Genomic DNA, 23,321 nt, shown 5'->3' on the forward strand with positions numbered 1-23,321 from the left:
TGTCCCCACTGGTGGGAGGCACCCACACCCCCAGTTAATCCATCAATGCACGTACATGGGGTGTGTTTGTGAGACACTGGCAGGGCTGGGAGTCGTGGGCTGTGGGCTGAAGCTGCTGATTGTACCTCTGGGTGTGCTGGAGACTCTGCCTGTTCTGGGGCTGGGGGATATCTGTGCTGGCTGGGGCTGATCAAGGGAGTTACACAACGGTGTGCATTGATAACAGCTGCACGTCGCCCTCTGTGTGCTGAGCGAAGCTCCTTTGTTACAGGAAGAAAAAACCCACTTCAGAAATACTGGAGAGGTTTCTTAGGTGCTGAATCCCTGAGCCTGTGAAACCCATGGCTGTGCTACAGGTTTTAATCAACACAGTGTTTATTCAAAAAGAGGCATAAAGCCTTTGAAAATTAACCTTTTTTTTTTTGACTAGGACTCAAGGTCAAGTCTTAGTTAGCTCATACTTCTGGAAATGTCTCAGCCATGAGTTTTCATGTACATTCCTCCATCCAAACAGTATTAATCATACTCCTGCCATCTCTGGGTGCTGGAGTAGCTCTGCATTTCCCAAGCATATGTTTTTTCCCTTTCTCTTCATATTCTCCAAGTCCACATACTATGGTGACCCCCACAGGAATACCTAGCAAGTTTGCCACCTTCCTTTCTATAGCATATTCCTAAACACTGTAGGTTGTAATTTATTACTTGGCAGACCCATGCTCCTTGTAAAACAAAATTTTATTTACTGTTGTCAGTGGAAAAACTTTTTAGCGTGACCAGTCAAGACTAACAAAGTAGGAGGCAAGCAAAATAGCTTTATCTGCTATTTAAAATCCCTTATCTTCAAGTCATGCTGAATTTTCGCACTTGACAACTTCTGAAGATTGGGGGCAAAATGCCCACTATGTTGGCTCTCAAATTATTTCCACCTCAGCAAATCTGTCGTGTTTATTTCCACCATATATATTTTGACACTCCTGCTAGTATTGGTGACAGATGAAAGCCACTGCTGAGTCGCTAGGAATGCCTTGTGCTAAGGTGATCAGATTAAAAGTGAACAAAAGGACATAGGCTGTAAGGAGCCTCTCAACATGTGCTGCAAAGCGATGCCACCTGCATCAGGTCACAGATGCCAGTGCAGATGGTGTGTCACCTTATGTAACCTGGCAGGGGCCACACGATACTAGGACACCGTGTCTGGGTCAGCTTACACAACTGTGGAGGATGTGTTTGAGCCTGATGGCACAAGCCAGCATCTGGGCTGGGGCTGTGTCACCCTATGTGCAACGTGAATCACAAGGACTCAGAGAAATCGGGGCGTCCTGCAGCCAAATAGATTAAAAATACTTAGAGGTCTCCAATACAAGCAACAAAACAAAGCACAAAGATTGGCAGTGAGAGGTGGTGGTGGCAGCAGCACATTCAGGACAAGCACAAGGAGGGAGATGTTTATCCCTCACTGTGCAAGGAGGCTGAGGAGCTCCTGCTGCAGGCTCTGGGATGCTGCTGCTTCAGGCAGAACACCATCCTGAGCAGACTCCTCCTGTGTACGATCACTAACTAGAACATTCTTAATGTACATAGAGTAAACAGGCTATTCCCAATACCAAATTATCTGTGAGGCGGTGTGCTCATTTCTTACTAATGAATGGCTTCACCTTTTCCTAGAGGTCTCATTTCCAGTAAGTCCGACTGAACTCCCATCTGTTCCCTCACCTTCTTGTCATACTTTATGAAGCTGCTGCCTTTATTTCCATTTTAACTAACTTCCAGTGGTCTTTCACACTATAAAATCCAGCGGGGATTACTGAAGGCGTTAAGATTACAGCCACCAGAGCCTGTTTTGTTCCCGCACTGAGGGGCTGGCAGTCAGTCTCTGCAAGGAACATCAGGGAGGCTACTTTGAGGAACAGCAGACTGCTGGACGTGGACTCGTGAGGTGGGATCCTCTTGGACATTAGGCCAGCCTCACAAACACATTTTCTCCGCTCACTGCTGCTGCTCCCATCTCTTTTTATCATCTTACACTTCCCACCCCCTGCCCTTCACACGCCTTTCGCCTCCCCCGCGGCCTGGCTCCCTCAGGTGCGCTCAGGGCTGCCGTCCCCTCCCCTCCCACCTGCGGCGGCCATGTTCTCTCCTTCCCCCTTCCCCACCCTTCTCTCCCTCACCACTTTCCCCACCGGAGGCACTGGCGGGACAGGGCACCTCCGTCCTCCTCCTCCTCCGGTCCCGCGGGAGCCCCGGAGCCGCGGCTGCCGGCGGGGTTGCCGTGGGGCGGCGGGCGCTGCCATCTCGCGGCCGCTCGGCGGGAACGGCCGCCATGTCGGTGCTGCTGAGGGCTGCTGAGGGCAGCCGTGAGGAGACACCGCGCTTTAGCCGCCTTTATCGGGAAAGTGTCGCTAAATGCGGAATGTGTAAATTGTTTTCTTACGAAAGGATGTTCTTTGATGTTTGATCAGTGTGTACCTTCAAGCCTTCTCAACGAGAAGGGAGATTTAATCCGTGGAAAAGAGAGGAACCAACAAGCGCCAAGTGGTGCCCAGGTGTTAGGAAGACAAATGAACTGTCGGCAGAATTGCCTTGTTTAGGTAGATAAGATAAGGAATATCCACCAGATAAGGAAGAAACCACTTAAGGCAGCTCCGGAGTTGTGCTGAAATCAGTTCAAGCTGGGTACAAGGTAATCCTGGCAAGGGCAAATCGGGATCCCACTGACTCAGGGACCACCGACCCAAAAGAAGGGAAAAACATGCTTTAATTAGCATGAGAAGTGAATCACTAACCAACAGGAGATAGGATACTAATTAATAAGTATGTAACGTGTGGCCAATGAATGCTAATTCCTTTGTTTGCTAATATGTATAAATACTAAACAGTTTTGATAGTCGGGGTGCTTGGTTTGTGGAATGCCAGGGAGCAGCCAGGCTTGTACAGCCCTGAAATAAACACCACTGTCTCTCGGTGTGTAATTATTACTGTGTGGCACACCGGGTAATGAATCTGATTTTTGTGGACAACGAAGGGGTTTGGGAAATAGTGAGCAACCCTGGGTTTTTTCCCCACAAAAATAAAAAGAGGACAAAAGGACAGTTGGCCTGTCTTGAGTCCCATGTCAGCATCCAAGGGTGAGGCGGCAGAGCTGGAAGACCTGTCACGTTAGATTTCTCTGTGTGACATTTTTTGTCTCACAGAAACCCATACTGACACATTCCAGAATCCCCCTCAGCTTTTCCTGAACCTGAAGGCAATGACTGGATCAGGATTTCTGCTCTGAAAGCAGCACAGCAGGGTGATGTTGCAGTGAAGGTGCTCCTTCTTGTTGGTGATCTCAGCGGTACTTGATGTATCTTTTAGGGATGGAACATGGCAGAGCCAGCACACCTGTATGGTATCTCCCAGCCCACACGTGTACAGCATTTTCTTTATGTTAACAGGGAAATAATGAACAGGAGCACTAGAGCTTGGGCAAGTGCTACAGCTTAAGGAAGAAATTCCTCCTTGTGAGGGTGGTGAGGCACTGGCACATCTTGCCCAGAGAAGCTGGGAATGCCCTATCCCTGGAAGTGTTCCAGGCCAGGTTGGATGGGGTTTTGATATGGTGGAAGGTGTCCCTGCCCATGGCAGGGGATTGGAATGAGATAATCTTTAACATCTGTCCAACCCAAACCATTCTGTGATTCTATGAGCAAATTTCCAACTAACCTTCTCTGCTGCTATCCCATCATTTAGCTTCTCTCTCCTTCAAAATTTTAATCTGAATTGTTCAGATGTTTATTGATTTAGAACTACAATTTTGGAAGCCAATAGGAAAACAGAAGTTGTAAAGCCTTAGAAAACCCAAATGCAGCTACCTGCTCGTAAGTCTCAAATATATATATAAACTTAAATATATATTTACTCAAGACTACGATTCATGTAGTAAAAATTGGCTTCCCAGTTTGAAATGAGCACCTGCTCTGTGATGTTAACATATGTTGCTCTGGAAGATATCAATGGGAGAGAAAAGCCTGGAAAACAGCCACTGAGAGTTGTGCCTGATGGCTTTTGATGCTGTTTTGGGGCCTGTAGAGATCAGACTTTAATCAATAAATCTGTCTCTGTTTTCACTGTAAGATAAGAAAGTTTGCAGTGCCAAAGTTGAAAGGCATTTTTTCCCCCACTATTCAACAATTTTTTTTCTCCTCATGTTCATTGGTGACAGAAAAGGAGCTTTGTAGAGATGCAATACATTTCCTAAATTAGTTCCCATCGGAGATATATTGTTGTCTCCTGGATAAGAGAGAATGTTGGAGAAAACGCTCAAGAAACATCAGTTTGGCAGCAAGAAAAAAACACAGTTGCTGAATTGTTTTGTTTCAGTCTGTGGAGGGAAATGAGCCAGAAGAACTTCAGGTAGCAGTTAAGATCTGACTGGTAAGTACTGACGAGAGACTGTGCTGTTGGCCAGACTGCCTAGGAAATCAGGAAAAATAAAAATCTCATGCAGTGTATATTGCTTTTGGGATTGAAACAGTGTTTAGGCCATACATATGGCAAAGTAGCCTTCTTGGGGATACACTATGCTGCTGCAAACTCTCCCTTTCTGAGAATTGCTTGGGCTTAAGGGTCATCCCCTTGATCCTCCCTCACTTAGGAAAGAGGCTAAAAGATTAAAAAAAAAAATCCCACAGAAATAAGGAAGCAAACTCTAGAAACTGCTTCTGGAAACAAATGGACATACATGCAGGAGTAGGGTACCTGTCCCCAAGCCTATGGTCAGCATGAGGTGGCAGAAAACTTTGTCTTTCTGACTGAGGCTGGGAGAAGTGTAAATCTGGGAAGAATGTGGCTGCTTGTTTTGCCAGAGATCACCCTCAAGATGCAGATGTTTCTTAACCAGAGCCAGTTCAGAATTGTTGCTGTAGAAGCTAAGTAAAGGGATTTAGGGCTGAAATTAATTCAGTGATTGTTCTGTCCAGGGCAGAATGATGAAAGAATCCCTGATTTAGAGACTCTAGGAAAATGGGGAATGCAAAGAGTCAGGGAAGTGTGTGGTTTTTCTTTGTCTTTCTTGTCACTCTTTCAAACCAAATATCTGATTTTACCACGAAAGTGTGTAGCTAGCACAGCTCTAGAGCAAAGAGAAGCCTGAGTTTTGTAAATTGAAGGAAAAGTAGAAAAGACCCTCCTGCCAAACAGAGTCATCTGTTCAAGCCTGGTATTAGGATGCTGTTTTATATAGGAAAATATACCTGTATTTGGTGGATTATGGGCTTGTCAGGATCCCACACTACAGTTTTAAAAGAATCCTTTGGGTGAATAGGCAGTGGACGAAGACAATAAGAAACTGGACAATTCTCAGGAGTGGGATTTGGTCTCCAGTCTTTGGCCATTTTAGTGGAAACTGTCCAGCTCTGCTCTTAAAAGCTGCAAACTTTGTACAGATCCCATGCCTTGTTTGTGAAAGGATTCTTGTCACACCTGAGGAGACCTCATATCACACAACTGTGTTCAGGCAATTGTTTAGATGACCATGACTTTTTAATGAACTGGACTTAACCTTAGTGAAAAACAACAACTTCTTTTTTCTGTAATGAGAAGGAAAGGCACTTGCTCTGTTCTGAGATCTGCAAAGTGGAATCATAATTGTCAGTCTCTGCTTTCCTCCCGCTTCATCCTGTTAGGAAATGTGAATGGATATCTTATTTGGAAACTTGGTTTTTGATTTGTGTTAATATAAGCAGGACAAACTGTCCTTAATTCTAACATTAATTTTATAAGTCTCCATGATATAAATGGTAAGTGCTCTGCACTGAGTCTGTTACTATAGAAAAGCAAAATGCTGTCTATTCCTGTGCTGCAGCATTGCATCCACACAGTCATGGCTCTGGTTAATCTGCTTTCTGTGATTTGCTGGTTGTTTATAAGTGAGTGCCTCTCAGGAGACTCTTATTAATGTTTTCTTCTTCATATTTCATTCTCTGATTAAGAGAATTAAAAAATACATGCCATATAAACCTACGCTCCCCATTCCACATTGTAACTCTTCTCACTGCTGTTGATTTACAGATGGAAAAGTGCTAGTGTGCTGTGGTCTTTCATCTCCATATGTTTAAAATGGCCTTTAGGTGTGATCAGATTTTTTGCAAAGTTCCAGCCTCTGAAGCATTTCTTCGTCCCTGTTACTCTTCTGTTCTTGTTTTTACAATAGCTGTTGTCAAGCTTCTTTGCTCTGTGATCTGTGGTGGAGAGGGGTCTGTGGTTCCAGATTGCAATTACCAGAAGGGATGTTGTGTTTTGCTGACTGAAAGAAGGCATCTCATTTTCTGATACCAGGTGGTGTATTCACCTTTGCTTCTTTTCCTTGCTTGCTTGTTTGCAAACTGTTCCAGTGAGCTGATGCACTGTTACCATGTGCTGGGTTTTGTCCCAGAAAGATAAGCACAGCAAACTTTTAATGGGCTACAGAGCAGGAATAATTTTAAAGAAATATTTTTCTGATAGGAAAGAGTGCTCTGTGTTTAAATGCAGGAACTGATCGGCAACTTGCCCAGTACAAGCAAAGTGTATTATTTTATTTTCATTCTTCTCCAAAGCGAGATCCTTTTAGAATTTATTACTGACAAATGTTTAGAGGATTAACCTGTTTTCTTAATGGTAATTTATAATGATATTATAATCTGCTCTGCGTAATGCTGCTTTCCTCAGAGGAAATGAAAACAGGTCTAGCATGAAGAAACCCTGTTGCTGTGGATTTGCCCTCACTGATATTCACGCCCATCAATGGAAGTGTTTTTGAATCCCCTCTGCAGAAATGGCTCCTGGAGATTCCACGTGTGTGGGCTAGACTGTTTCTGGAAATATGCCATAGGATAGAGGGGTAGTGCTTAGATTTTTGGTGTGTTTAGGCAAGGTATATTTATGACATCAAATGGGTGAAGGTGGTGGAATATGTCAATGCATCAAGCCCTTTCTCTATTTTTTTTTTTTTTTTTTTTTGGCTAGAGCAGATTTTAGCAGGAACAGCCAAGGAAACATTCAGCGTGTTTTGGAAATCCTCCATGGAGCAGTCTTTTCAGCAGCACCACTTAGTGGTAAAGTTGTTGCTACAGCCAGCAGTAATAAACCAGTGGGGTGCTGCTAGCTCAGTGAAAACAGCATTTCATTTCCTGTGTCTCCTTAAAGACTCCCCACTCCTGGAAGGAGGGACATCCATGGGCAGCTTGGCCAGAGGCATGCCAGTCATTCTGCAGAGCCAGCTCTCTGGAGCAGGGCTTCTAAGTGCTCCCTTTTCCAGCTGGAAAATAAATCCACCAAGCCATTTTTACTTATTTATTTTTAATGGACTCCTTTGAATTCCTTGAGGTCAGCACACAAAATCAGCACGTTTCTACAGCAGCATGACATGATGTAACCACGAGTACCCTTCAGAGCTCTTGGTGGATAACCTCAGCACCTGGAACATCCTCTCTCTCCCCATTCCATGTCTCCTGCTTAGTGGGGATAACAGCCAGTGGTTTCAGCTAAGGATTAAATTAACATCTAAAACATGGCTTTCTCCACAGTGTCTGGAAACAATGTGAACTAGAATTAGCAGGGAATAAATGTTGGGTTGTTGGTTTTTTTATTGCTGAGGAAAATGGTTGGAAATGAGTTAATTCTGATGGATGTGCAGGTAGCCAGACATGCAGAAATGTGGTAACGTATTAATCACAGAGCCTGCAGTGTAGTTTGCTTTTTATTTCATTTGCTGCATTCCCTGTGCTTGTGTGGGGAAAGAAGAGAATCCAAAGGCTCTTTGACTTTTTCTTACATGTAATTTAATCAGCGGGCTGATACTTTGATATGTGTAGGCTGGGTGAGACTAGGCAACTTAACCAGACTGGCTCAGGAACTTGTGTTATCTCTGGCTGGAATAAATTCTCATTACAGTTATTGCTTTATTTTCCTTTTTCCACCCAAATCATAGTGCAAATTAATGGAACCTGTTGGAGGTCTTACTAACTGCAGCTTGTGTTTACCATGTCTAAGAACTCCTCCCTGGGAGTACACCACAAGCACTATCTGACTATCCCTGGGCCAGGCTGCAAATGATCTTCCATAAATTTGCTGAGCAGGAAAGGATTAAATTATTAAACAGCTGAATGAGGTGGATAGTAGGGTTGAAAGCCTTTGATCCAGGCCACCCAATTCAATCTAAGAGTGGGAATTAGCTGTCCACTGGTAACCTCCACCTGGAAATCATTTGCATCTGAGAATTGTTTCTTGGCCCAGGTGAAGTTAGTTGGAAATCTCAGGGAGGTTCTGAGGAGGCAGATGCCCACATCACAGAATTTCTGTCCCAGGGTGTGTGGGTGTTAATAGTCTCAGCAGACACAGTGTTGGGCTTGGTTTTATTCCTGGGTTTGTCTTACTTAAGAAGAAGCCTCGTCCCAGGAGACCTGAATTACTCCTCCATTTATTAAGACAGGAGTTGGGTATTTCCACTTCCTAAACTTTCAGTCTCAAATTTCTGATTTTCTAGATAAAGAAAAATAAATGTCTGCTGTCAGTTTTAATAATGACTGAACCTGCTGATGGCTTGAAAAGGATAAATTTGACTGTGCCAGCTAAGAAGATGTGTCCCCAATATTGCCCACTTTTAAGCCCCTAAGAAATCTTACTGTCATTTGTAGCTGCCATGTGCAAGTTCCTGCTTAAGCAACATTTTGTTAGTAAAATGTTTTGCTATTCAACCTGTTATTGAACAGGTAGGGCAGTCTAAATGAAATAAAGATAAAATTAGGATTGGTGAAAGGATTGGATCTTAGATGTGCACATACTTCGTAAATTTAGGGTAAAATAAATAGCTGCAGAGCTTAGTAAAAAGACGAAGAAAAAGGAGAGGGAGAAAAATTGCATTTTCTGTTATTGGGGAACATCAAAACAGGAGATGATTTTTAGTTTGGGCTTCTGCTGTGATACTGTTCTGTTCAAAAGGAAGTGTGTATGCACTGACAAAATGCTGGCAGCTCACAGAGACAGAATTGATGTTAATGGTTGGGAAGACAGAGCAATGTAGCCAGTTAACAAGAGAGCTTGATCTGTGCAGAAGATGATTTTGTGCAGATACACACATATATAGAAAGCAAGATTAATTTAGAGACCTTTGTCATTAAAGCAGATTTTTGTATGGTTTTGTGTGGGATTTAAGGGGGATTAAATGTTTGACATCACTTTGCCTGCACAGGCTATGTTGAAGAGGTTACCGAGCGGGTGATGGAGAATTTAAAAACGCGCCTCTGCTGAAAGAGTGGCAGCAATGGATCAGAGGAAAGCAGCCTGGCCAAGCAAACTGCCCTACCTACCACAGTGCTGAAAACAAGGTGCTTCTGGTTGGACAGCAGATGCTGCAGGGATGTAGAGCTGAGGGAATATTTATGATTTGCCAAAATACGAGGGGAACTCGGTGAGGACATCAGAACTGGGATGCCCCTGTCTTCTCTCTTCAGTGATGCCTTGCTTCCCGTGCATCTTTTGTCTGCTATGCTGTTTCTAAACAGTAAAAACACTAAAAATAAGAAGTCAGCAAGGTGGATTGGCTGATCAGGTGCATTCCTCTTTTGGAAGAGATGGTCCTGGTCATGAAACTTCTGTTCCTCAGCTGCCTATGGCCAACAGCAGTGCTACACAGTTCTCACAGTCACCATCATCGTCTTCATCGTCGGCAACAAATGTCATTGTCAAGAAAACATACCAGGTAAGAAATAGACTTTCTCTCTCTGTGTTCATCTGGTAGACTTCCTGCTGGCAGCCACCTTTCAGCACACCCTTTTCATTCACCATCATGTTTTTCCAGTTTCTGGATTTATAGCATGCATACTATTGATAGGGTGTTCCCAAAACAGAAATGGTGAACTATTAATTAATTTTTCATAACCAGACCTTTCATACTGTAATTTCAGACTGTTTCATATATATGCAGTTATGTACCCACTCACACCCACACACAGCTCTTTTACCTGGTGTGATACAAAGCTGCTGTTGTGATACCAGACTATTACTGTGATGTTCCAAGTATTCTTGCCCTCTCACTCCCATCACAAGAAGCAGAAATGCCTTCCAAAGTTCTATGCCAACATCATAAAGTGAGTTCTGTTACCTAAACAGCAGGGTAGCTACACTATAAAGATACAGAAGACCTTTTAATGTCACTAAATGAGGTGATTAACACTTTATTTGTAGTGATGACGCAGCATGTTCCCTTTCTGGAATGTATTTAATGCGTTTAGATATTGAAGATTGTCTCTGTTCTTAGTCTTTCTAGTTGAGTATCTGGTTGAAAATGAATTATACAGAGGTTTGGACAGGTAAGTTTCTGTGCAAAGTGTCAGTGCTTTTTCCCCATGAAGGCAGTTCACATCTGCCATGTGAAGTCTCTCAACCTGTTTCTAGATTAATCTAATACTCTGAACACACCAATGGCTGCCAGTGATAATCCAAGAAAAAATTCTCTTTCTTGGGAATAACTAGCTCCATTTAAAGAAGGATGAGGGATAGATTTTTCAATGTGCTTGACCCCCTACTAAAATGAGCAGTAGACTTCATAGTTTATTTGCACAATATCACATATTGAATAAAAGTAACATAACTGGACTCCTTTGATATGTTTAATCTGTTCTTTTCCCTCCAGTTGCGTGCTGTGTAGCAGGTGCACAGCTTTTAACTTCCTGTATCACCACTTAATGCAATATTCCAGCAGTGAAATATCTCTGGAACCCCACATGTCTTGATAAAATCATGTTTAGCAATGCAAGCTAACAGATGACACAACAGAGGTGCCCAGAGATGCTGTGTCACTCAGTACTTCTGGGTTTCTTTCTGAAGTTACGGGTCCAAGTTCAGTGTAAGCCAAAAGCTCATGAAAGGAATGGCTGTTCATCAGGCTGTTTCAAACAGTCTGAGTGCTGGTGCACAGTTATTTGTAATAACAAAGGAAAATAAACAGAACTAGCTCCAGTATCAACATAAGGTTTAATCGGGTGCTTTGCTAGTCTCAGGAAGCAGTTAAAAGGAAGAGTAGGAACAAGGAGGAATGCCAGGATTGCATTCTCATCTGATGCTGCCTGGTAGGGCAGTTTTCTTTGCACAAGGCATGCTTTGGCATCCCACATCCTTATTTCTGAGGTCCTGGTGATTTGGAGCTGGGAAGAAGACTGCAGAATCTGAGCCACAGAGGATCCCAAAGCTTAACAGCTGCAAATCAGCTTTTCTCTGCAAAGGATCCAAATGTGTTTAATTTCTCTTTGTTTCATTCTCTGCTTTTGTTCTAAAGGCAGCATTATGCTCCAGTACATTGCAACAGGGTCTGACTTTCCACCAGCATCTTTTTCTTTCTGGGGAAAAAATCTTTCAGCTAGCACTAGGGTTATTAGGGACACAGCTGACAGATGGCCTTGGTTAAATGGGTGGCCTTTTAAAAAGAATCCCATGTGAAAATGTTACTTAACCTACAAGTTCCACTGTTTTAATAGAGTAACCCAATTCTCCCTCCAAAGCTATTTGTCTGCATTCTCCTGTAAAGAAGATTTTAAAGCATTAACCAAAAGTACATGAGAAAGCGATTATTCTCATGGTCCATTTCCTACTGCAAAGAACAAAACATTTGATTGTCAAAATATTAGGTTTTTTTCACAGTACCTATTGCTGATGTTACTGAAAAATTAGAAATCCATTTTCACGTGTGAGAGAGAGAACTGTACAGTTTTGATTATTACATTTATCTGGGCTTCAAGATTTGATACATGTATTAAAACATTTAAGAGATCACACGGCTGTATAATCCCACAGACTCCCCTTGGAATAAGATTTCTGTCACTTCTACCTTTTGGATAACTTTGATTTAGTGGTAGCCAGAGTATCTTGGGGACACCACACTGGAAAGAAAGTTATGGCCATGACTTCTAGGGTATTCTTTTCATAAAAGGCACCTTAACAGTATTTGTCTCATAAATTTACCTAGTTTCATTCTGAATATGAAAGTGTGGTAGGGAGAAAAGTCTTTCTTTACTTTCCTAGCAAGAACTTTTACCATATGATTAGCAAAGCTCTAAAACAGAAGAACAGCCATGCAGGATCTTACCAGGGATCCCTGTACCATACTGAGTTTATAATAAGGGCTTGCAAGCACAACCTTGGATGATAAAGGACAGGGCAAACAAGTCATTTTTCCCTAATATTCACAGCTCTATCAAATCACCAAATTTCCTCCAGCAACGTTCTGTGTTGGATATAATTTCTGCAGATTTCGTGATCTTCAGTGGGTTTATTTTCCATGGACTTGTCCGATTTCTCCTTGAACCAGCATAAACTTTTGACAACCAGACAACCAGATGGGACACAAACCACATCAATCCCATGAATGCCATTGGTTTATGGACCTACACTGATGGCATTAAGTGATTAAATGCTTTAACCAAAAATGATCTAAGTACCCTTTTTGCAGATCTTTGACCTTTCATTCGCTAATGGTTTTCTAGGCTAGGTAGGAGCAGCTAAATTTGTCTTCAAAGCCTGCACACAACTTTGTCCATTGTTAATTAATTCTGAATTAGCTGCTTTGGTTTTGTAGGCAGTGACTGCTCTTTGAGAGCTCTGTCAAATACCAAGGTCTATGCAATAGTATTGGGTAGGGAAGTGTCAAAACAGTATTCCTCTCTCTTTTTCAGCCAAGAAGTTAGTGCTCCCATTACTTTAATATACAAATACCAAAACCAGTGAATTCCCTATGTGGTCTGAAACACCTCCAGTGCTTTTTATGACCTCTTTTGGAATGTAATTAAAGGCTGACATTTAATTTGCATAATGTAAAATCTAGCCTGAAATACAGCTGTGGATAGCACAGCTATAACTAGAAGCAGTAGTTTCTTGAGCATGTGCCTCACTGAGACCAATAAATTTTTAACATTGCCCAGATCTACACCAATACCAGAGTTCTCTGTGTGACTACTACCCCAGATAGGTAAAGAGAGATTTCCTTTGCTTAGGTGCATCTGTCTTCTGATGGTTTCACAAAACCATCTGCTTATGGTTTCACAAAAATTTCTTCACCAGAAGGGCTGTCAAGCCCTGGAACAGGCTGCCCATGGAAGGGGTCGATTAAAATATGTGTAGATGTGGCACTGAAGGACATGGTTTAGTGGTGAACATGGCAGGGCTGGGTTAATGGTTGGACTCCATGATCTTAAAGGTCTTTTCCAACCTAAATGGTTGTGCAATTCTGTGGGTTTTCCTCTCAAACACCACAGCCTGACATCTGCCATACCATGAATGTGCAGAGTCCATGGCTGTATTTAGATCTCTGGACCATGGTGTGCTGCTCAAAGTGGCACAATCAAGAGACCAGGGTGCCAGGCCACTCAAATATAATCTGTGCTTTTGCTGTGCTTCTGTGAAAATGAAAAGTATATCTTAACTGACCTGAGGAAGCTTTTCTGAGACCTAGGCTAGTCAGATCTGTTTCTCCTGCTTTTTGATGGAATTGGTGCCATGGGAAGAAGCACTCAAGAAAACATCTGCTGGTGATTTCACAATACTGTAGTGCTGATGAATAGTTAGATTTGTTTGGAGTAAACAAATACATACACGACTCTCCCTTTGAATCAACAGTTAAATAGCTTTAATGCCGCAGTGAGGACAATTCAGTACTGTAACTCTTAGCCAAGGAGCAACATCTGGAGCCCAGATGTTGGTGTTAAAGGAGTATCTGCTGGAGAACACTTCTTAGCCTTGGGTTGGAGAAGCAGCAAAAGGAGAAAAAAATGTGAAAGAGAAGTGTATTACTTTTTAATGATATTAGAAATGTTTATAATTTTTTTCTAAGTTTTGGTACCTTTACAAATGAAATGTTACCAGTATCCATGAAATTAATTTGAAGTACCATAAACATATATCTCTGCATATAAATTTATTTTCCTTTCCAGTAAAAGTTTATATTCTGCCAAAGGAAGAATTAAAGGCATTGAAGAAAAGGTGCAGTATGTTTGTAATAAAAGTGCTATTCTGATTACTGCAAGATCTTGCCTATGTTGAACAACCACTTTTTATAGCAGGTAGAAATAATTACAGAATTCCACCATTTGTGTATAAAACAGCAGCTTGGATAGGCTGTTCAAATAAGTGGGCACAAAAGATGCTTTTCATGTAGGTGCCATGTTTGTTTATTTTGTCTTCATCTGGAAAAATAGAAGGAATATCAAAATCCCAGAAGGTTTCTTCCCAGTGTCTTTTTAAGTAGAAAATTCCTGCCCTGGTAGCTTAAGTTTTGCCTCTCTTGTCCAGGGAAAGTCTTCCTAGTCACAGACTTGCATCTAATGAGAAGTTGTAATAGATGAATCATAGTTCCAGCCTGCTTCTTCCAGTGAAATCATCGGAGCATCAAACAGGCATTTCCTTGGCACATCAGATGACAAATAACCTCATGCTTCCAAACTGTATTAGCTGTGCCATGGCATTCTGAACATAATTCATCATTTTCTCCTCTCCTGGTTCCCAAGCAGTGGAATTTGCTCATGTAGAGCATTGCAGCTGTTCAGTTCTGCTGCCCATTCTGCCGTGCTACAGGCTTGCTCTGCGGTGATTTTAATTCTCTGAAGCAAGGCCTTTCCTTTCAGCATCCACATGATTTTCATACTTAGAAAACGAAAGTCTGTATTTGGAATGCCTCATGGACCTTCTGATCACTCTGGTAATTTGATTCAGACAACACTGCCAGAGACATTCAAGAATACTAAGGTAAATTAATTCGTTCAAGCTCAACAGTTCTGAGTAGCTCAGCAGCCACCTCATCATTCCTGTAATTTAGAAGTAATTTCTTGGGCTTCTTTATCAAGAAAAAAAAAAAAGCAGGGGGGAAGGAGAAAAATAAGTAAATACAGGCATACACCTTATTCTAAGGTATTCCATACCTTGCTTTAAGCAGTGTTTGACTACCAGGACAATCTTCAGAACAGATTTCTATCATTCAGTCTAAAGTAATAATTAGAGTTGCTGGCAGCAAAGTCCCAGAGAATCACAGAAGGCATGAAGGAAGTTGTGTCTAGGGAGAGTTCCTTGCCTGTGGCAAAGTAGCTGTATTCAAGTCATTCCTACAAATAAATGTCTGCCCTATTCTTAAATAGCCTGAGTGAAAGGAGTCTCAAAAGCTGCCCTAGCAATATGTTCCCAGGTTTCACTGTTCTCACCATGAAGACACTCCTGGGATAAAGGTGGTCCTAATGTGTACAGTAGAACATAAGATCATCTCATTCCACCCCCCCCTGCCATGGGCAGGGACACTTTGAACTTAGGTTTCTCAAAACCCCACCCAACCTGGCCTTGAACATTTCCAGGAATGGGGAAGCTTTTCTGGGCAAGCTGTGCCAGTGCCTCACCACTCTCACAGTGAAGAATTTCTTCCTGATATCTAATCTAAACCCACTCTCTTTCCACTTAAAGCTATTCCCCCTGCAAGTGCCTAGATTCAGGATCATAATTTCTCAGTCCTTCTTAAAAAAATATTGACTCATTGGAGCTCCTAGGCAAAACACCACATTTATAATGAAACGAATAATTGTCTCTGTAATATGGATAATGCATGAAGTGGCTAAGCCATGGCTATGTGGTGTTATTTCTAAGTTTGAGTTGCAAGTGTTTATGTGAATAGTAACTTCAAACAGTTCTATTTTCTCATATAATGATAGCTGCAATCACTGAGAAGAACAGAAGAGGATCCAGTAGTTCTTCCTGGGACTTCTTATAAATAATTGGTGTTCTTCATGGACCTAGGCACCCTCTTACCTCATTTCCCAATCTTTCCCAATGTATTTTTCTCCAGCTTTGTTAGCACAGTTGTTACCCTTAACATGCCAGATTCAGCTGTCCAGTGTTCTCAGGTCTCTGTTTCATTTGACTAGCACTGTGAATGTCAGGACAGAAAAAATAATTTAAGCTTCTCACTTCTTCTTTTTTTTTTTTTTTTAAATTTAAACATAGCAAACGAGAAATTAAAATGAGGAAACTTGACAGCACCAAAGTACGGCCACTTAAATCTGAGCAGCTTCTTCACATAGAGGACCATGACTTTGCCCTGAGACCTGGATTTGGAGGTAAGCAGCACATGCCTGCACTGTGCTGGCTAAGAGTTTATCCTCTCTCTGGAAGTTTACTTGAACTTTGTCACTTAAAATGGAGTGACAGACTTAATGGCAGCCCACCTCATTGGTTGTACTTCAGGAAATAAAGAAGAAATACAGAAATGAAGGGACTTCTTTGTGTTTAGTGTATCAATAGGAGAAACTGTCCAAATTGTCTCCTTTACAGAACTAATTAAAAAATATTAGTATAATATGGTTCTGTGAGAACAGTGATTAAGATATCCCTGTAAACTGCACAGTCTAGTAGCAATTAGCAAATTACTTTGTCATCAAACACTCTGAGAGATTGAAATGATCCATCAGCTCCTAAATCTGTGTACAAAATAAAAAAAAAAACTTACCCACAGGCCTTCAGTTTATTATCATATTGTTTCTGTGGTGTTGGGCTCTATGGTGATTATTTCTGCATTGAACTAAATTGCTTCTAGGTCAAAGGAATATTCAGTGGGATGTTCACAGTTCAGATTCAGTTTTGACTCTCCTTCCTGGAAGGGAAAATGAGAAAGCTTCCCCACTAATAAGCTTTGCCTGAGCCTTTGTGTCACCAGTTCTGTTTCCATGATTCCTGAAAAGAGACTGAACTGCTCTGGATTAGGAAGCCAAAATACAGTATATGAGGACCAGTGATCAGTTGTTTAGACAAACAGATCTGGGAGGCAAGCTGAGGTCTGTGGAGCTGCTCTTGTTGACATCAGCAGCTGGGATCTGGGGCCTGGTGATCATGCCAAGAGGGAGAATGGGTAAGGAGAGCCTCTTTGGATGCACTGGGAGAATGGGAAAGGGTTTCTTGTTACCATAGAAATGATCTCTTGTCAGACAGCAAAAATCTTGCCTGTTTTGAACAATAGTTGAGATACAGTCTGTTTCTTGGCAACAGAAATTCAGATTACCTCTTGCCTAATACCTGTCTAGTCTAATATCTCTTAGTCTGGACATCTTCTTGTTACCACACAAGGAATTTAAATTTTTGAGAGTGTCACCTCAGAAAGGAAGTAGCATTTCCATGAAAGCAGACAGCACTTTGGGATGTATTTTATCCCTGGATCATCCCAGAAAACTGTATCTGTCACATACCACATCACATGATTTATTCAGCTCAGCACAATGCATCAATTTGCAACAACAAATAGATCAGAAAAGCTGGATGGAAACCAAGTATTTATTCGTTACCTGCAGAAGAGGGACAGGCTTTTTCCCTCTCTATACCCCATTGTGATTTTCTGGGTATGTCAGGGAGATGGAATGACAGCTTTTGTAAAAAAGCAGAGGGAGCACTTGCTGAATTTGATCTGCAAACTGAGCAAACATACACAGGTAAAAACCTGAGGGAAATTAAAGTATAACTATTGAATATTGATGCTACTGGCTGCAGTGTTAATAGAAATAATTGTGGAGGTGAGAGATCCATTTCTTGACCAAATGAACACAACTCTGCTGTCATTTATGTGAGTGTATTTTGGAATTACTCTGTTGGTTGCAGTGCCATTCCAGCTACACAATAAGAATTTGACTCTCTGTAGATTTTAAAATTTAGTCCTGACATTGTCTATTTATCAGGAGATTAGAGATCAAAGCCACAGAAACACAATGCACTGAGATGAAGCAAACCCAGCAAGCTGCTGGCAAGCTGATCCTACTCTTTAAAAATGTTACTTTGTCTGCAGTTCATTATACAGTGAGGTTGAATGAGGCAAACCAACAATTCAGTACACCCAAACTTAAAAATTTTAAACTTGACATTGTTACATTGTACTTACTCCCTAAGCCAGGCTCTTGACTTGTTGGGGGAAATTGATGGTAGTGATGATGTTGTTTTTTCCTTTCCTAATTTTTTTGTGGTGGTTGTTGTTTGATTGTTGTCTTCTGTGTAATATGGTTCTGACAGGTTTGGAAGTGAGAAGGCAACTTAAGATGGGAGTGGAGAAAAAGTAAGAGATGAAATTATGCTGCCAGCACTTCTTGGAATGATTATCCCCAAGTTTTAAGCACAGCGAGAAAGGGTGAGCACAGGCCAAAAGCAGACAGTGAACAGAGACTTCCCAGCAGATTCTGACTTGCAGCAGCTCAGATCTGAGGGCTACAATGCAGGCTGCTGTAGCAACCAAAACTCCATGTTGAGGGAGGTCTCAGAGCAAATCCTTAGAAATGCTTTAAATATACTTTCTTTTCTGTTATACATCTATTTATCTATAACCTTTTGTTTTCTGAACTATCTTATTTCAAAGAAGTGGTAGAAATAACACATGGTATATGTATGTATACACAGTTTTTTTTTTCTTTTACATTGTTTCTTAAGGACCTGTGGTTTCCTTTGCTAACAGTGTGTTAATTTTTAAAAATTTATCATCTCTGCTTTTTCAACCAACATAGACAATAATAACATAAGCAAATATTAGAAATTATTGGAAATAAGTTAGCAGCATTTAGCTGGTTAAGAGGTAACAGTCTTTGCTTACAATTTGCATCCCAATCTGCAGTTAAGCATAATCTTAATTCTGAATTTTCAGACAATCAGAAGTCCCATTATATTGCTCCCCTTTATGTTTCCTTCCTCTTCAATATAAATTGGTAACATTTGCATTCATCTGAAGGTAAAAGAGGGGGGAAAAGGAAAGAAAATACAGCCCAGTGTATGTTCAAAAAGTGCTGCAGTTCTAACAGCTGTTTGCCACCGAGTTGTTTTCCTTTTTGCACCACAGCTTTAATAGTCTTCCTCTGGATTTTTTTTCTTTCACATTGCTAATTCTTCCATTCCAAGAGCTGGTTACTGCTAATACCAGACCACCTTCATTTCTCACAGAAATAAAAAAGAAACACAGTAGTAACAAGAAGAAAATACCATTGCCAGTAATTCTCCCGTTTCTATCGTTGCCAGAAGAAAGGAGATCCACAAGGCTTCACTTCCCTTGAGCTTGTTAAATTTCTATCCAGTTTTCTTTCTCTTCAGGCCTTTTTTAGAACAAAGTACTACTACAGATCTTAATTCCCCCTTGTTCTCTGTCTCCTACTGGCAGTTTTCTCTACCTTTTTTTTTTTTTTTTTTTCCAGCGTGCACTCTTACAAACCCAACTGGGATACAGTTGTTTCTAAATTCAACATTTATCTCATGGATCTCCAGGTGCAATCTGTTGCATGCTCAAAGGTCTGGCTACTATAAAAATACTATAAAATTCACTACAGCAGTCATTATTACTGTGGAAAGTGATCCTAAAAATGATAAAAAGATATCCTTTTTACATAATATCCCATTCTAAAAAGGGTATTACAGAATTTGCCTGATGTACAAGCTATTAAAAACATTCCATGCTCATCAAGGAATTCTTCTGCTATGCTTAAACCTTTACAATAAAAGACTGGAAATGGTTTGTGTAAAGATAAACCCCTCTGAAAACAATGCTGGTTTTTTTTGCTGAGGAGTAATTATCTTGAAAATCTGTGGAGCCTCCATTGTGAAAGTCACTAATCCCTCTAAAATAATGATTTGTAGTGACCCTCCAGAAGCAACTGAAGCTGCTCAATTTAATAACAAAATCCTCTCTGCCATCCCCAGTTCTGTCAAACCGGGAAATAAAAACCACAGCTTTGCTCTGGTTACTTATTTTTTTTAAAGTGAATTTGATGCTGTTGTCTGATGGTCAGCTAGAGATTGAAATTCTCAATATAGCAGGGAAAAAGCTGTGGTGCAGACACAGAGGTAGATGAATTTCTTTCCTATTCTGGCTGGTTTAGGAACCTTTTTGAATCTTACTGAAATTATGTTTTTTTTAAAACCATCCTCTTGTGGCTAAACAAATCCAAGGGATGAAGAAATTACAGTTCCCGGCAGCCTGTTCCCAACAGCTAATTATTCCTGTTTCTAGTGCAGTTGATTTTTAATCACACACAGAAATGTTCCCAGAAACCAAGAAGGATTAGACCAGACCGAGGCCAAGAGGTATCTTTGTGGGCTGTGTTAATGACAACAACAAAAAAGTGCTTCAGATTAGAAAATTGAACAGCACACTGAAGTGATCAGGGCTGCATATATGTGCAGTGTTTAATGTCTTTATCATCTACTTACATTTGTTGCCAAAGTAGAATCAGAATAGGAAGAAAATATTTGCAGCTGCTCTGATCTGTTAGTGATAGGCCAGGGCTGGGGTAGGGGATGTGGTTTAATAATTGTCTGGTGAATGCTAGACTGGACAGTATTTTCTCCTTAAGCATTGTGAGTATGGTCTTTCTTCAGATAAAGAACAGGAATCTCTGCTTAAGGTGTCTGTTTCACAGTTCTAGCATTTCTACCTAATCAAGAACAAATTTAATTCTAACAATTCCCTTTTTATTTAATTCACTTTAGAATAATTCACTTTATTTCTCCTGGCTGTAGATTTTGATCTCTTTTATGCTGTTCATTGTCCCCACCAACATGGTTTTATATTAGTTCCCAATTCAGTAAAAGCTGTCTTTTCAAAAAATCATGTCTCTGTGTGTATTTATGGGTATGTGGCACTTTGGTTTGTGTGCATGCAACCAACATAACCATAAGCTGCCTCTGATTTCTAATTCTGTGATCAATTCCTTTGTATCTGCCCAGGGAAGGTGAATTATTAAAGGAAATTTTGCCCACACTAGAGTGATTGCTTGGGTAAGATATGTTTGAAATTCCAAAAAGTATTAGAACTGCTATCATCACACTTCAAACAGCTGTCACTAAGAAAAGCCTTTTCTTCCCTATGTGTAACATATGGCTTAGAAAGTCAGATGTCTGATTCTGGGGTATGATTTGTGGGTAGCTCCTTGTTTGCTTGAAGAATGTTGAATGTAGACATTTAACTTCATTTGCTTTAGATTTGTCCTGGACTCAGGAACTGGTAAAAGCTTTCTTTACATTGAGAGCTGTTCCCTTCTCCTCCTGTTCCACCCACATAATTCAACATAAATTGTTGTTTGCATTTAAATGATCTGTGAATGCCTTTTGTGAACGATGCTCACATCAGGTATTAAATACCACAGTGACTTCTACTTAGGCTAAACCTGTCTTTAGTTCACAAGATGGTTTAGATTTCAGTGGCATACAGAAAAGATGACTTCACTCAGATTGCAACCAGGCATTTTTGTACCAGTGTTTGGTACAAGGTGGTATTTCTTGTAAGTTAACTATTTGTAGGTTGTGATCAAGACAAAGCAAGAAGTGGGTAAAACTAGTTTAGAAAGGCATAAAAGCTTTTATTGGGTTGTGTGAAGGAGTCTGGCTGAACATTTCCATTGATACTCTTGTGCACCAGCCTCTGGGGCAGCTGTTTCCTGCTGTCTCTACTCTCCAAAAGAACCAGTATTTTCTGAAGTGCTGCCTGGTGTTTTCCTAGCAATTTTTGCTGTCTGAAGTCCTGAATCTTATTTTGGGCTTTGGCCAGCAGACTGAGGGAGGCATTCCCCTCAGAGAGAGACATGATTTCCAAGCCAAAGAGCACAGCTCTTGTCAGTGCCTAAATATTTCCTGCTGTGCCCTGCTAAATCTGAGCACATCTCACCTTGCTTTCCCATGCACAATGCATCTTCATCTGTTCTGTGCAGAGACAGAGTCCCCATTAAAAAAAGACAAGTAAAATCAAGAGATTACAGAGCCAGATTTAAAAATACCTCTAAAATAGTTCAAGATCTTTACTGGTAAGAACTGGAGGCAGCTGTGTAATCCTCGAAGGCTGCTATTTTAAGGATAATTCCAAAAAGGGACACAGTATTGTGGCTGGTTATCACAAGAGTGTTGTTCCTGGACTGTTTTGGCTTGACAGTGCTGAAAGGAAGAGACAAGAAAAAGACAAGGTAGAAAAGCTGTTGCTATCTGTTGCTGTTCAGACTTCCTTGTATTCATGTTTTTAACAGGTTATTTTAAATGTGTATTTCAAAAATATTTTAACTGGCTATTTTTAACAAAAGTGACTTGAATCCTCTACAGTACAGTACAGTAATTACTACTGATTTTCATGCCAAATACAGAATATTCTTGGGGTTGTGTGTGTATATACATATATGCATACTCCTCTCTCCCTCTGTAAGGAAGTGATTAATCAATTAATGGAATTACATGCTTGCTGAAAATATCCCAGGTACATGACCCATGTAGGATTAGATCCTTCATTCTAGATATTTCACACTGAAAAAAGTGGAAATAATTTCATATTTGGCTGTAATTTTTAATCGGTTTATAGTAACTGCATCCTAAAAATGCACTCAGTCAATACACAACACAGTCACAGAACATTATTAGTCTGTGTACAGGTTTTCCTTTGTGAGGTAGTGAGCAAGCAATCCTTTTTCATAAATAGATATACCAGACTTTAAATAGTTCAGTAGGTAAAGATAGTCAGAGTCATAATAGGTATGGAGTTTTTTTAAGTGTGGGAATAAGCGTTGGAACCGGTAAGAAAACTTTTGAAATCTTTGATGTATGTCATGTATTTACTCAGCTTTTTCCTGTGGTGGTTCTGAATAGCACCCCAAGGGGTTCATCAGCTTTGGCATCACAAGGACACTGCCACTGCTGGCCAGACTGCAGTGCCAATCACAACTGGCCTGGCTGCAAAAAGATCACTGAGGATTTTGTGCTTATTTTCACAACTTCTTAGCATCAGGTTTCACTTTGTTGCCATGGACATTTATCATTCAGTGTTCTAAGGTGGAGAGAATGTAGTAAATGCTGGGATGGAGTGCTCTCTGTATGTTGCTGGTGTTGCACAGCCTTCCCTTTAAAAACAGGGATTTTTGCTCCTCATCACTTCTGTTCCCATGCAGGGTCACCAATACCTGTGGGCATTGATGTGCAGGTGGAAAGCATTGACAGCATATCTGAAGTTGACATGGTGAGTTGAACTGGGATAAAGGATTTCTGTAACCATGCAAGGGGTTCAGAAACATCCAGATGGATGATATAGAATAATGCAGTTAAAGAAAGAGAACCCTAAAGAGAACATCCTTGCCTTGCAGCATGCATTTAAACTAGTAAGTGTTGAATTTCTCCTCAGAGTGGGCAGTGCTCTGCTTTGAGAACTCCAGCTGTTCAGTAATCACCCTGGGCTTCCACAGGAGTTGTCAGTACTCTGCACATTTCATGATGAGGCTTCATGCCCTTTGCTTCTTTTGCTTATGCAAATCTGAATATTCTATAATTGTGGCGTGGGTGGAGCTGTC

The 23,321-nt window shown here is 41.0% G+C and overlaps 1 protein-coding gene across 2 annotated transcripts in view; it reads left to right on the forward strand.

Annotated features, from left to right (window-relative positions):
• Positions 1 to 23,321, forward strand: part of GABRR3 (gamma-aminobutyric acid type A receptor subunit rho3) — a 34,829-nt gene continuing 11,508 nt past the window's right edge. The window contains exons 1-4 of one of the 2 annotated variants that reach the window (XM_085076637.1): positions 1 to 1,936; positions 9,209 to 9,718; positions 15,991 to 16,103; positions 22,926 to 22,993. In XM_085076637.1, the coding sequence (XP_084932763.1) occupies positions 9,591 to 9,718; positions 15,991 to 16,103; positions 22,926 to 22,993 (309 nt within the window). In that variant the 5' untranslated portion in view covers positions 1 to 1,936; positions 9,209 to 9,590. Of the gene's footprint in view, positions 1,937 to 3,972; positions 6,316 to 9,208; positions 9,719 to 15,990; positions 16,104 to 22,925; positions 22,994 to 23,321 lie in introns of those variants that run through there. The other variant, XM_085076647.1, reaches the window with a different exon arrangement.

The sequence above is a fragment of the Lichenostomus cassidix genome, chromosome 1 (genome assembly GCF_008360975.1).
Source record: "Lichenostomus cassidix isolate B80296 chromosome 1, HeHo_3.0, whole genome shotgun sequence".
NCBI lineage: Eukaryota > Metazoa > Chordata > Aves > Passeriformes > Meliphagidae > Lichenostomus > Lichenostomus cassidix.